General features: G+C 48.8%; 1 protein-coding gene across 12 annotated transcripts in view; it reads right to left on the bottom strand.

Moving 5' to 3' along the window:
• Rgs9 (regulator of G protein signaling 9) overlaps positions 1–14,153 on the bottom strand; it is a 118,060-nt gene that overhangs the window by 45,845 nt on the left and 58,062 nt on the right. For 7 of the 12 annotated variants that reach the window (XR_015450132.1, XM_013067628.3, XM_021248582.2 and 4 more), the window contains 2 exons: positions 13,000–13,081; positions 6,105–6,176 (listed from right to left, as the gene is read on the bottom strand). Coding sequence is in view for 11 of the 12 variants with exons in the window: in XM_013067628.3 (XP_012923082.2) it covers positions 6,105–6,176; positions 13,000–13,081 (154 nt within the window). In the remaining variant the exon portion in view is untranslated. Of the gene's footprint in view, positions 1–4,304; positions 4,363–6,068; positions 6,071–6,104; positions 6,177–12,999; positions 13,082–14,153 lie in introns of all 12 variants that reach the window. The other 5 variants (XM_021248579.2, XM_087208180.1, XM_004870272.4 and 2 more) reach the window with 2 other exon arrangements.

Below are 14,153 nucleotides of genomic sequence, written 5' to 3'. Positions count from 1 at the left end.
CACTTAAAATTTTTATCCCCAAATGATCTAAATGTTTTGCCAACCACAATTATTTTCTCCTGTTCTATTTTAGAAGATTTGCATTCCAGGTAGAAAAGGCCCCCGAGTGGACTTGCACTTAAATCTAACATAATCAGATCCTTCTGTTGGAGTCTTGCTGAAGTGGATTATTCAAAATAGTATCCAATGATCTCTGACCGCTGCTCCAAGGAGAAGCTGGACTTTTGCATAATAATAACTGCCTGGGAAATACCACAAAGCAATTTTCACCTTTTAGAGTCTTTATAAATCTTAATTAGGGAGATTTTACCATTCTGATTTTCTCCAGAGAAAATCGAGGAATCTAAGAGGTTGTGGGAAACTTTCCCAACATCTGCTTAGCAACTGGCTGAGCCACGATCCAAATCCAGCGCTGCCCTTGGCAATGCTGAGGAATGTTCCATGAGCAACAGAAAATCACTCGACTTACTGCTTTTCTCCTACCTTGCCTGCCCCTCTTGTCAGTTCCTCCCTAGGCTCATGCTCAGTAGCCAGTGTCATGGGTTCCATCCTTTGAAGTGCCAGGACCCACAGTCAATCTGTCTGTCAGTCACTGTCCCAGGGCCAGTTCCCAGGGCTCAGAGCTGCTGGGTGGACAGACACAGAGGGGTGAAGTGGGTTCTGGCTGTCCTGGTGTTCTCAAGACCCTGTGGGAGCCGTACTTGCAAGTCCCAGCCACACGCACACATATGTCTGCTCTCCTTCTCCTTGTCTTCCCCTGGTCTAATACATTTGCTTCAAGGGGCATTACTTCAGTCTTCATGGTTTTAAATTTTTCATAGTTTTAAAATTTTATTTGCTTTTATTATCTTTTTAGAACTCTGCCTCTGTGCTGTGGTTTCCCATTTGCTATGTGGTCCCCAGAATTACCCGCTGACTTCTGGGAACCAGACTCCAGCATGCTCTGTAATACAGGTTGACAGGTGCTTATCCCAGATGCTTGGGTGCAGAAGCATTTCAGATTTCTTTTTCAGATTTTGGAATACACACAGGTATATAACAAGATATCCTGGGAACAGGGTCCAAGTCTAAAACGAAATGTTTGTTTCATGTACACCTTATACACATAGACCAAAGGTAATTTTATATATTTTTTAATAATTTTGTGCACGAAACAAAGCTCCACGCCATGAACTTTTCCATGAGCATCATGTCAGTGCTCAAAAGGTTTCAGATTTTCAGAGCATTTCAAATCTCCGATTTTTGTTTTAGGGTTGCTCAACTTGTGAATCTGAGGCTTCCTCGCCTGTACCTTGGATTATCTGTATGAATTTTAGCTTTTATTTCTAGCTTTAAAAATAGCTGTTCACAGGATCAGCTTCATCTAGGCACACAGGTATCTCTGCCTCTCCAGGGGTCTATGTATCGGGGCATGGCAGGGAAAGGGCTCTGGACTTTTCTAAAAGGTAGAAAGACAATGTTGTCTGGGAGATGGGCAGTGGTTCAGAAAAGCTTATGGGAGTCAGGCAAAGACTAAAATCTTAGTTACCATTTATTAGCTATTTGACCTTGGGCCAGTGATTTAGCATCTGAGAACCTTTGGCTTTCATTTGAAAACAGGTGGGGGAGAAGGGAAGAGGATAAAAGAGATCATATACACAAGTGACTGGCATATTGTGGAGACTCAACAAACAGTGGCTATTAATTAGGGTTAAGATACTGCTTCTAATATATGACACATGTAGGGAATGATGTTAGCCCTCATTACAAGATAAAACACTAAGCCCAGGCAATGGTTGGGATATACTCACACTAAAAATGTTATCACTGTTTATCTGAAATTCAAATGTAACTGGAAATCCTGTGTTTTTATTTGCTAAATCTTACAAACCTACTGTCAATATTATTATTACTTAGCCAGAGGTCATAAGAAGCATAATTTTGAAATGAAGTTATTAAAAGTACACACACCCACACACAATTCTATGCAATTCAAGGAAAATTGCCTCATGATAAAATAGGAACATTTTGTTCTCTTAGATTTTGCACACAAGTCCCTTCCTTTCTCAGAAGCTGGCACTCTTAGAGTGAAGCCACCTCTGTCCCCTGCCCGAGTGATACACTTTGCCACATTGAGAATATTTTGCCTCAGGAATCTCTGAGTGCTCTGCATTCCTGGAATTCTAACAACTTATTATTTTTTCACTTGCAGATTTTTCCCAAATAGGGACAGAGATAGACTTGTTTACACAGCAGCTCTTGGTCCAGCCAGATGGAAGCTGTAGACAACTATCACAGAGCAAAAGAGGTCAGGGCCATGCCTGAGAGGCCCTGATGCCACTGACAGATAGAAGGGAGGAAGCCCCGGGGAAAGCCAAGCTCAGGATGAAGCAGCCAGGCAGGAATCTGGAACGAAACAGAGGTAGAGGCAATGTGGGGGAGGTGGAAAGAACCAGCAGGAATTGCAGCATCTGCAGGAACCACAGAGGGGCAAAAGCAGAAACCAGGAAACCCAACAACAGAAGTCACCGATCAAAGCAGACAGGAAAATCAAGGAGAGGCACCATCCAAGGAAAGGAGAACCCAAAATTGCCATCATGGGAAGCTAATACTGGTCTTGCTAGGTACTTCCTGACAGCGTGGAGGCAAACTTGCTCACCATGTACAGGGGCCAGTGCAAAACGAAACTGTCCAGCCCTTTCTCCAGACAAACTGAGTAGAGAATTTTAAGATGGTGACAAAACATTAAACCAAGCAAAGGTCCTCTGAGTGTGGAGCCTTGGGGACTCTACAAGTCACCTGCCCGTGGAGGGGCCCTGGATGCAGGACCTAGGCCTGGGAATGGTGGGGAGGGGTGGTGCTGAGCTAAATCAGAATCTTAACTGTGAGTCCTCCCTCCCTCGACCTGCTTCCTCAGCTGGGAATCCGGGAGGCGCACTCCATTCCTGCCCCTAAGGTGGGTGTGGTCTTCTCTGAGCAGGTGCCAGGTGTGCTGCACTTGGCTCCCTGCCTCACACAGCAAGGAATCAGCAAGTGTCAGCTGTTGCACTTGCCCCTTCCCCATCCAGCCAGGGCCACACAAGGGCCCACAAGAAGAAAGCAGTTAGCTCCCCACCAGTGTGAGCACACAAAGGACTTTGCTCACTGAGGGCTACAGGCTGAGTGCGCTGCAGAGCACCAAGTATAACACCTCAGAGCCAGATTTCTGCCTTGTACTCAGCAGCTGGCTACGGGACCAGGAAAAGAAGATGAAATCTGCATGTGACTTCCTCCCTATAGCTGGGTCACAGTATGGGAATGTGTAAGGACAGAAGAGGAAACTGGCTTAGTTTGGCCCCCCAAATTGAGTCAAGGGTCTGTAGGACCCCACATAAATCATCTCCCTAACAACACGGACAGCTATAATAACAACTGCTGTTTGTGGAGCATCTCCACCTATCAGATACTGTGCTAGACACTTCACATTAACGATCCTGTTTAATCGTGTGAGGAAGGAACTATCATTGTTCTCATTCTGTAGGTGAGAAAACTGAGGTCTGAAGGGCTCATGAGTCTGCCCAGGATCACACAGGCCAGGAGTGGTAGAGCTGAGTTCATCCATTGTCACCACTCTTCAGCACAGTGCACGTCCCTCATCACCAGATGGCAGTGGTTAACCCGGTCATGAGCAGCACTTCCTGGGGTGGAGGGGATGCAGGTAGGACCAGTCCTGGGCACATCACTGCCACAGCCAGGCCAGTGCCTGGTGTCCACTCTGGGTCCCGAATGTGGGTCCAAATTCTCTCTTCAGCAAAGGGAAGGGGGAGCTACACATGCTCAGCACCCAGTGTGGCTCAGGGCGTCAGAACTGAGAGGGGATGCACTTCCTGCACAGCCCCTGGCATGGCCCCTGGCCTGAGAGAAGACCCCCCAGGGCTAGGCCCACCAGCCTGAGGGAGCGGGTCACCCAGGGACCCAGACACTGGCCAAGATACCAGCCTCCTTTCTTACCCTTGATGGGTTTTTGCCTCAGCTTAGGGAAAATAGACATCTTTTCAAGAATTCACTCATTCTCAGAAATGACCTCTCTTCTAACCAGCGCAGGCCCCATGAGCTCTCTGAGCTGAGACAAAACACAAAACCTCTACACTCCCAAGGCCTGATGGAGACTCTCGGAATTGTCCATGACCCTTCCCTCTCAGGGCAGGTAACTGGGGAAATGGGGGCACTGAGAAGGCAGACAATGGTGCCAAGAGGTAAAGCACAGCACAGCCTACGGCTCTGCACTGCCGGGTCTGGCAGGCACTGGGGTGGCAGAAGCTGCGGAGGGATCTGGAGCACAGAACCCCGGGGCTCAGTCTTGCTACTCCAGGCAGCCATGGTGCACAGACAGGAGAGAGAGAGCTGGTGGGAGAGAGAAAGAGACGACGTGTAAGCAGCAGGGTAAGCACAGCTTCCCCTCCGGGTTGCTCTTTGCTCCCAGCTCGCGGCACAGCCAGCAGCCGGCAGCCGGCACCAGGTGGTTGTGAAAGCCAGAGGCAGGTCCCTCCCTCCGGCACCACCAGAGAACAGGAGGATGCTCCCCTGTGAGGACCACGCGGCTCCTCGGAAGTCACCCCGACTAACATGACACCCACATGGAGCAGGTCAGCGCCTGCCCTCAAACCGCTCGAGGGAAGGCTTCGCCCCATCCTCCCCTCCCCCAGAGCTGAGGCTCAGTCACAGCCCAGCCGCACCCCCCACCCCCACTCCCTATTGAAGGCAGGGTGAGTGACGCTTTCTGCCTCCGCCACCTCTGCCACCTCCTCCTCCTTCTCCTCCACAGGAAAGAGAAGAGGTTTCCAGAGCAGCCAGTTATCCATTAAAAAAGAGAAAAAAAGCATATTTTCCACCCGGGGTTCTCTATTTTACTCAATGATTCTGTTTCCATGGCAACTGAACCTACAAGGGCTCAACAGAGATCTGTTATCTGACAAGGGGGACATGGGAAAGGCTGCCCTGGGAAGGCTGATGGCAACATGTGCGTCACAGGAAGGGTCACTTTGGCTAATGGACAAGGAACCTAACAATTCCCCTGGTGACACTCTCTAGGGACACAGTGTCCCTCTCCACATGTCCCAGAGCCACCTTTTTCCTGTTCCTTTCTCTCTCTCCTTCCCTTTCGGTCTGCTTTTCCCAGTACACCCCTTTGGCCCCCACACTTGACTTAAGGCACAGCTGTACCTTACAGAGGACACACAAGAGGTGACAGCCACTTGCTTCCCCAAAACAATGCTGGACAGAAAGCAATGACTACCACCCAAGTTTAAATGTATTTTATGCGAGATTACTGGGACCAGTTCTTTCTATCTTGGGCAATTGTGACTTCCTCCCCAAGGTAAAGTAGGCAATGTCTAGAGACATTTTTGATTGTCAGGACTAGGAAAGAGGAAGAGGGAGAAGAATGGAGACATCTAATGGGTAGCAGCTAGAGATGCTGGTAATTAAGCTACACCACCAGGACAACCTGCTGAAGAACTGTCTGGCCTAAAATGTCAACAGTGACATGGTTTTAATAGCTTGTAAACTGAATTTGTTTAAGGGGGAAAAATCCCTAAGAAATTGGCTAAGCATTACAAAAGGTGACCTGTTTGTAGAAAGGGTCTTTTTAAAATGAATAATGTCTGAGAATCTTTGAAAGATCCCCAGAGAGATATGAAAGAAAGTGTGGTATTCTAGTGCCTGTTGTGTGGATTAAGGTTTAAATCGATGTTTGATTCAAGGGTTTTGAGCCTAGGGCCTGTAATCTTCTTAGAATCAAGGTATTGGCTGAAATTTTGTGTAAAATATCTGTCCGTGCATCTTGGGGTAGGATAGGCTCGTAATTCTCATCAGATTTTCAAAGAAGGAAGTGACTCAGAAAAGACTGAAAACCAACCACATAGACGCCATCTGCTCTGACACGCACTGTATGTTCTCTCTCTCCCCGCGCTGATGAGCTCTTTTTATCCAGGACTTGGCCATGGCCTTCCCTCTCCCTTGACCCTGACCCCACAGAGCCATAGTGTATCATAGTAGCACTCTCAGAGGGGAGAAAGCATTGCCTCTGTAGACATGCTGGACATGTGGACAGCTTCCCAGACTCTCAGAGGACAGCGCAGGCATACCTGGTTTACCTTCACTTCATTCGGATTGGTCACGCGGTCCAGGCCATAGTCCAGCACGTTGTTCATTCCTGGCTGGAAGGAATAAAAGCAATATAAGGATCACTACAGGAGTCTCCAGTTTCTTCTGATTAACTTTAACTTCACCAAGATGCTGATTGTGAGACAGCTGAGGAGGACTTGTGACCTAGCCCAAGAGGTGATATGAAGATGCATAAACCCTCCAAGTAAGCTGAGGAGCTTCATGGGAGCTGTTCTGCCACCACATCTTCCCAGAGCCTAACAGTGGGATGGAAGGATAGATGGCAATGTGAGTGGGTGGAAGAATGGGTGGATAGAAAGATGGGTTGATGAGTGAACAGATGGATGCCATCTCTACACCATAGTGGGATAGATGGATGGATGGATGGATGATCAAGCTCAATTAAAGTTCACATGGATTAATATATGAAACTCCTGACTCCTCCCACAGTGCTCTTTCCCCCACACTCTGAAGTTGCTGTCTTGGCTCTTTTTAGAGGAGTAACATCCTGGTTACCTCTGGTTTCCAATCCTGGTTCTGCTGCTTCTCAGCTGTGCCAAAGATCTCAAAAACCACTTCTTCCTACGTGCACTGACCCATGTGGGGAACAGGGATGATGCCTCCTACCTGGCAGGGTCTTGTGAGGATTTAAAAAGATGGGGTGACACTGTCAACAGAAGGTAGCTGGAATTGAGCAAGGGGCCGTATGCACCTTAAGATCACACATCATATGTGAAGGTGGGAGCTAAGCTGGTCTGCGATACTCATCAGTTCCCACTTCTGTATTGGGTAACCCAACACTCTGGCCAGTCTCACTCGGTCTCTCCCAACCTCTTGAGGCTGGCGATTGAGGTCTTTCACTTCCTTCTTCAGGCCAAGGAACCCACTAAGTACTCGGTACCTCTTACTAACCAGGCTGACTACACTGAAGGAGAAGGCTGAGAAGCACCTAGCTTTCTCTTCACCAGTTTCAGCCACACCAGTGGGACTGGAAACATACTTAGTGCAGAGTTAGGACTGCCAGAACCCAACCTGGGATTCCAGGGAATTATAGGTGTACAGTAAATGATTTATGTCTCAATATTTTTATACTTATTGTATATTTATACTAAAAATGCAAAATAATAGAAAATATTTTATATAAAAATTTTTTCACCTAAAATTTAAATATGACATCCCCATATTTAATTTGCTAGATCTGGTAATGTAGTTCACTAGGCTGCTTGGAGGCAAAAACTGAGCCTACAGCCTAGTCAAGGAAGGGAAAAAAAGAAGGCAATAGAGAGTGAGTGCAGAGGAAGGCAGACAAAGGGAGCCCCGTTCTTATACTAGTGTCCCCTGTGGGCCTCCATCAGCAAACGTTTATGTGGCCCTTCTTACATTCTGGACACCACACTCAGCCCTGGGCACCTGGGCAATGTCACCAGACTCAGTCACCCATCTCTTCCTGTGAACTCGCCCCCCACTCTGCACAAATTCTACTGCCCTGGAGCTCAACAGTCCACCTGCAATACTGAAATCAGGGACATTCCCGACAGCATGGCCTTGGACTGTCAGGCCTGCCACCATCTCCACCTCTGGACTTTATTCTTCCATCCAGTTAACCTCTCCCCGATCCTAGCTTCCTTTGCCAGCTCTCGGGGACAGCCAGGTACCACCAGGTACCGTGCTGCTTCCACTCCTGCCTCCCTGGGGTCTTTCTGTGGGCAGCTGCCCACTACATCTCAGTTGTTCCTAATGGAGCTGTGGTCCTACCTGGTGCCCTGCCTTCAATCCTCACCCCTGGGGGGCTGTCTTTCTGCCTCTTCTCCTTTAGAAGAATCCTAGCTCACTGATTTGCTCATTCACTCATATATCCTTCAGGTAGCTCATTTCTTGGTCCACTGTGATGGTCTCCAGAGCCACTGCTGACACAGTTTCTAGCCCACAAAGGGGAGCTCCATGGAAGAGCTGACTGTCATTGCACAGGAAATAAGGGCAACTGACAAACCTCTGCAAAGTGCTGCCAGCAGATAGGAGGCAGGCAGATGCTCCTGCCCTGGAGCCACAGGCAGGAAGTGCTCCAGAGACATCATGGAAGCTTCCCCACATCAATCAGAAGGACTGCAATGCCGGGATATGATGCCCTGACCATAACCCCTCAGTATAAACATAAGGCTCAGATTGGGGAAGACCTTGTATACTTGCAACAACTGCTTTATAAGGCAGTGACATTCCCAGGAATGTCCACTCCAGAGCAGTGCCAGTGTGGAGCACTGCTAGGTGTCCGTCTCCCCTGTCACTCCTGTCTCTTCTCTACTGCTCATCTCCTTTGCTGGTCCTCACTCTTTCTCCTAAAGCATCAGATCCTTTTGATGCAAAGGATAAAGAGAAATAAAGCACTAAATTGTTTTATAAGCAGAATAAGGGAAAGGGAGGAGAGAGGAAGGAGGACAGAGGTAGAGGAAAGGATGGGAAGACAGGAGGGAGAAAGAGTAAGGGGAAGAGAAAAGAGAGGAGAGGAGAGGCTGGAACAAATGGGGAGATAATTTTGGGTGAGGGTGAGAAGTCAGCTCAAAGCGCATCTTGGCTTGAACATCTCATCCACGGAGAGCTGCAGGCCCCCCCTCCTACGAGCTGCCATAGCATTCTGTACATTGCTTATTTGTTTATGTAATAGTCTTTGTCTCTCCACCAAATTGTAGTAAGCTGCTTGAGGTCACAGGCCATGTCTGTCTTGGCTCATAATCCAAATATCCTCCATAATCCAAGTATCCTGCTAAGCATCTGGCATACAGCAGACATTCACAAAGTATAGGTTGAGTTTTTTAATTTGAACCAGATTATGGAGTGTTCTCTACTGTTTTTATGTCAGACCATTTTTCTAGGTCAATGAATGGCCTTTGAAAATGTCCTTTGAATAGTTTCACAATGTTCCATCATGTTGGATGTACTTTAATTTATTGTGCCCTTCTCTGTCTTGAAGCATTTAGCCCAGCCCTGGCAAGAAATGGAAGACAGACATCTCCTTCTCTGCAGAGCGAGTGTTTGCAGAGGTGGGTGAAACAAGGGCCACCGGGCTTGTTAATCAGACACTTGATCATTTGATTTAGGGCACACAGCCAGAAGGCAGCCTCTACCCACAAAACCAGGACGCAGTCACGGATCACACCCTTGCAAGGCACCAAGTCACAGGTGGGACAGCAAAGATGCAGGGAAGGCCCCCAAAATGACTTGCTGAAGGGACCACCTGTCCCTGTGTTCCTTTACACTATTAACTGTTTGCATCACCCATTGGGTGAAAAACAAAAGAGGAACAACATTTCCCTTCACCACAGGAGGCTGAATCACAGGTGGCATTTGAGCTCTGGATGGAATTGGGGTCAGAGTCCTCAACTACCACCACCCACGTCTGATCTTGGCCTCTGCCAATGGCGCCAACCCCCATGCAGCATCCGACATGGGCCTCTCAACCTGCCTACGGTACCTCAAATCAGTCACTGCTCACGGAGCCTCCTCCACGCTTGGGTCTCATCTCTGGGGGAGGGCTACCCTCCTGTGTCGTAATTTGGATTTTGAGCTAACTGAGCTGACAAAGGAGACATGCTCCTTGCAGAGGAGCAGCCTGCAGGGCTTAGTCATCACACAGATGTGGATTCACAGTCCAGCACTGATCAGGCCGAATGCTCTGAGCCTTGATTTCTCCTTCTGAGCAATGGGATGATGGTACTCCCTACTCCACAGCATCGTCGTTGGGTGTGAATGAGCCTACCTGTGCCAAGAGCTTCACACACACCCACAGTAGCTGCTCAATGACTTCTTGCCCAGCACCTAACTCCTTTTCCAGCACAGAGGGTTTTGTGGATTAATGAACACACAAATGAGCAGGTGAATGAATCGTCACACTAGCCGGTGGCTACAGTCAGAGCACAGAGTGGCTGCTCAGCATCCACAGAGCCAGATGTTTGGTTTGCCACGACTGCACTGGTGGTTTGTTTGGGTCTCCTGGAAACAATCTGACAGTCTGTAGGCTCCCAGGCTGCCTAGGCTTGTCAGACAGATTGCTCTGTTCTTGGCTGTGATGCTCCTCAAATGTCCGCCCTGTGCATGCGAATGAAAGAAGTGCAGAGTGTTTTAGGAGAGTTGGAGGGAAGATCCAGGTGGATTCATGCCTTTGCTGCTTTTGCAGTCCTACAGATTGAAACAAGGGCCTCACACATGCTTGTCAAGTACTCTACCCCTGAGCTACCTCCCCAGTCCCTTTTCAAATTTTTTATTTTGAAGCAGGGCATGGTGGTGCACACACCTGTAATCTCAGCACTCTGGGAGTCTCAGGCAGGAGGATCAAAAGTTCAAGCCCAGCCCGGATAACCTATCAACTTAGAAAGACCCTGTCTCAAAATTTAAAAAGAAATAAAAAGGGTGGGGATGTAGCTTAGTGCAAAGGCCCTGGGTTCAATGCCCAGCACCACAAAAAATTTTTTTGAGTCAGGGTCTTGCTAAGTTGCCTGAGCGGGCCTCGACCTGCTGATCATCCTGCCCCATCTCCCAAATAGCTGGGGTTACAGGCATGAGCCACTGGTCTGGTTTCCACTGAGGAGAGCAGCAGTGAGGTAGATGAGATGTGAAGAGCGGTGTCATGTGCTGGGAGCCTAGCTCTGATTGTGGGTCCTCCATGCTATCAAAGAAGGGCCAGGGACATATGCACCCATGTGATGTGTTTGTTGGGACAGCAGTGACTCGGGCAATGACCTCATGGAAATGCACTAAGCTATTAGGGGCCATTGTCATGAGAGGCGAAGGGCATAGAGACCACAAGGGAGGGCTCCAAGTCGACTATCAGAGGGACTGGATCCTCTGTCACTTCCAGACTGTGTAACTGTGGGCGAATGAGCAACATCACTGAGCCTCAGCTTGCTTATTATAAGATGAGAATGATAACACTGCCTTCCACCCAGGCTGAAAAGAGGAAATCAGACAGTGCACACGAAGCACTTAGCATGCTGCCCAGGACACTGTGAGTCCCACGATGAGGATAACAAGAATGACAATGACAATCACGATGTCGGTGGTGGAGGTGGATACAGTGGTGGGCCAAGGGGGGTGGAGATGGAGGTCATGGTGGCAGACATAGAGGAGGAGGAGGCGCAAGATGGTCATAGATACAACTGTCATATGTGTCCTCTGTCATGCTGTGAAGAGTCACTCAGACAACTGCCTGAAGGGGGTGCTGAGAGCTTACTCCAGGAGAACTGGAGAGACTCTGGTGGTCGATTATTCATTTTCTTTTCTATGGGCTTCCTGGATGCAGGGACAGAGGGAGGAAAGGACTCTGGGAAGATCACATGCACAACAAGCCTGTCACTTTGCAAGGAAGACAGCCACATCAGCATTCTCACACCGTGGAGTCTCTGCGTGTACAACAGAAGCATTCTCCACCCTGCAAGGAGCAGGGATCCCTTGGTCATGGTGCCACTGGGCATGGGGTCAACCTGGCTCGGTGCCTGGCATACTTGCCATTTTCCCTTATCCTCACCCATGTGTGCATCTTCTGGAACTGATGAGACATATGCAGTTCACCCACAGACCTCACTGCTAACCTGCCAATAGGGAGGTATGTGCTTTGCACTGTGTCCTCAGGACTGTGTGCTCTGTCACCCACACCCAGCCCCCAGGAACCTGTGTCAGCTCTCTGCAAACTGGTTTCCCTAGAGGAAGACCCCTGATGCAAAGAAAAAACAAACAAACTACCTGGGGATCAACCTGAGCCACACAGCCTCCAAACCCATGCCCCTACAAAGGTAATACCTCAAGGAGAATCTGTTTTAGTTTGGTTTTTGTTTTGTTTTGTTTTGTTTCTGAAACAGGGTCTCACTATGTATTTCAGGCTGGCCTTGAATCCACTATGGAGCCCAGGCTGGCCTCGAACTCAACGGCGATCCTCCTCCTTCAGCCTCCCGAGTGCTAGGATTACAGGCATGAACCACCATGCCCAGCTAGAAAATCTATTTTAAATATAGAAAGAAAATAAGCAAAAGGCCCAAAATAGGATGGGACGGAAGTTAAAAAATCTTTAAATGTAGGCACCATGCCTAACTCAACTCACTCTCTGGTTCTGAGAAGTTCTGACACCTAACAGCAGGCAAGGACACTGAAAGAGGAAGAACGTTTGTCTCAAACTCTTCAGTTTCTGGAATCTCTTTCCCATCTCCCACCTCCCATAATCCAGGGACAGCACAAGAACCTGAGACAGGAGGAAGCTGAGGCAGAGTTCACCCCAGCAGGGGCCAGTCAGAAGCTACCATTTCCCAGTGATGACTGGGGTAAGTCCCGCCAGCTACGGACAGCTTGTCTCTCTGTGCCACTGAAAGTCCCAAAGCCAGAGAAGCAATATGCTCCAAGCAACAAGAAGCTTTAGCACACACCAACTCCTTCTCTCCTCCTCCCAGCTCAGCTGCTGGGAACCGGATCCATGAGAGGAAAAGAGGGAGCCAGAGACACAAGATGGCTTCGGCCATGGAGAGTCTCTGTTTTCACTGCATTTTATTTTTCTGCTTTGGGATCTGTATTCTAGTTTTTCTAGTTTTTTTCTTCTTCTATCCCCTTCCCAAGGTATAGTATCTTGAACAACAACAACAAAAATAGTCCCAGCCCTCATAAAAGACAAACTCATTCAGGTCCTCGCCACCTAACACAACAGATGGGCTGTTAGCAGACCCAGCCAGACACTGTGTGTGCCCTCTCCCAGCTGCATGCTGAGCCAATGCTCAGCAGCTCTTTCTGCAGATTCAATTCGAACCCTAGAGGGGCAGGAGCTCGCCACAGTCATGGCGAGCACAGGGAGGGCATGGGGAGGCCTTGGAAGGGGTCGGGGAACCCAGGGGAGAAGATACTCACAGGGCACCGGTGCACCAGCCAATACGCCTTCTCCTGGCAGTCCAGTGCATACCTGTCAGCCTTGTTCCTTTCTTTGCCAGTCCTGAAAAACCAAAATCCATGCTGAAGGACAGTGATATTTCACATCTTTTGGTCCAAGATGATTTCCATTCTTGATGACCTGGACCACTCTCCCTGTATGCCCAATTAATTCACGTGTGCTGCAATAATAAGCAGCAAACAGTAACACCACACTTACACATTAGGTACCATTCTAGCTACTTTTACATGTATTAACTTGTTTAATTCTGGTTCATCTTCCCAGTGGTCTTTTCTGACTTCACAATTCAGGAAACTGAAGAAAGAAGGGATAAATTCCCAGCTGGGTCCACATGGCCAGCGTGAGGCGGAGGTGAGGCTTTAACTTGGGACACTGGGCCCTAGGGCCTTCTCTTCCAGATGACCATGGGCCACAATGATCATGGCTGCCAAGACCAGCCCTAGAATCGAATCAGCTTTGCCAGCTTCCCCATGAGAGCCAGCAGGGATGACTAGCTGGGCCGACACTAAACCTTTGTCTCTCAAGGTTTCCCACTTTGGTGAATGACATAACAACCTCTGGGCGGGCAGGCAGCAAACAGGGCCAGAGCTCAGGAGGGGGCAGTGCTGGTCTGCTGGTCGAGGCTGGTCTCTTCTCCCCACCTGTCAGCTGACACTTCTCTCTCCCCAAAGACTTCACACAGAACCAGGGCTTTTTCTGGACTCAATTTAGGATTGTAAAAGGCTGCTTCCCTCTTGTTTCTCAGTGCCCCCCTTTCCCAAGATGGACAGGGGGTGACGCTGGGCCTTCCTCCTCCAGGAGTGAGGGAACACTAATTATCGCACTAGGGCCCCTCTCAGGCCCATTTCCGCAGCGAGCTGCGCACACATTTATTAGCACTTGTTTTTCCCAGGCAACAAGAGATGACGCACCAGCCCTCTCTGCGACAGAGTCGGTGGATTTATTTCCCCGTTAATGTACTGTGAATAACATAATAACATTCAGAGAGCCAGATGGGTGAACGGCACCATTCCATCAGGGTGTTTTGCCAACCTCCTCTGGAAACGAAGAATAAACACCGCTGCTCTCGCTTCTCCTTGACAACCTAACTGGATTTGCTACCAGGTTGATTAGC

Source organism: Heterocephalus glaber, unplaced genomic scaffold (genome assembly GCF_053883595.1).
Source record: "Heterocephalus glaber isolate CG9 unplaced genomic scaffold, H.glaber_assembly_v1.0 deba00000937, whole genome shotgun sequence".
Taxonomy (NCBI): domain Eukaryota; kingdom Metazoa; phylum Chordata; class Mammalia; order Rodentia; family Bathyergidae; genus Heterocephalus; species Heterocephalus glaber.
The sequence above is the reverse complement of the archived record's forward strand: the minus strand, read 5'-3'. Positions and strand labels throughout refer to the sequence as shown.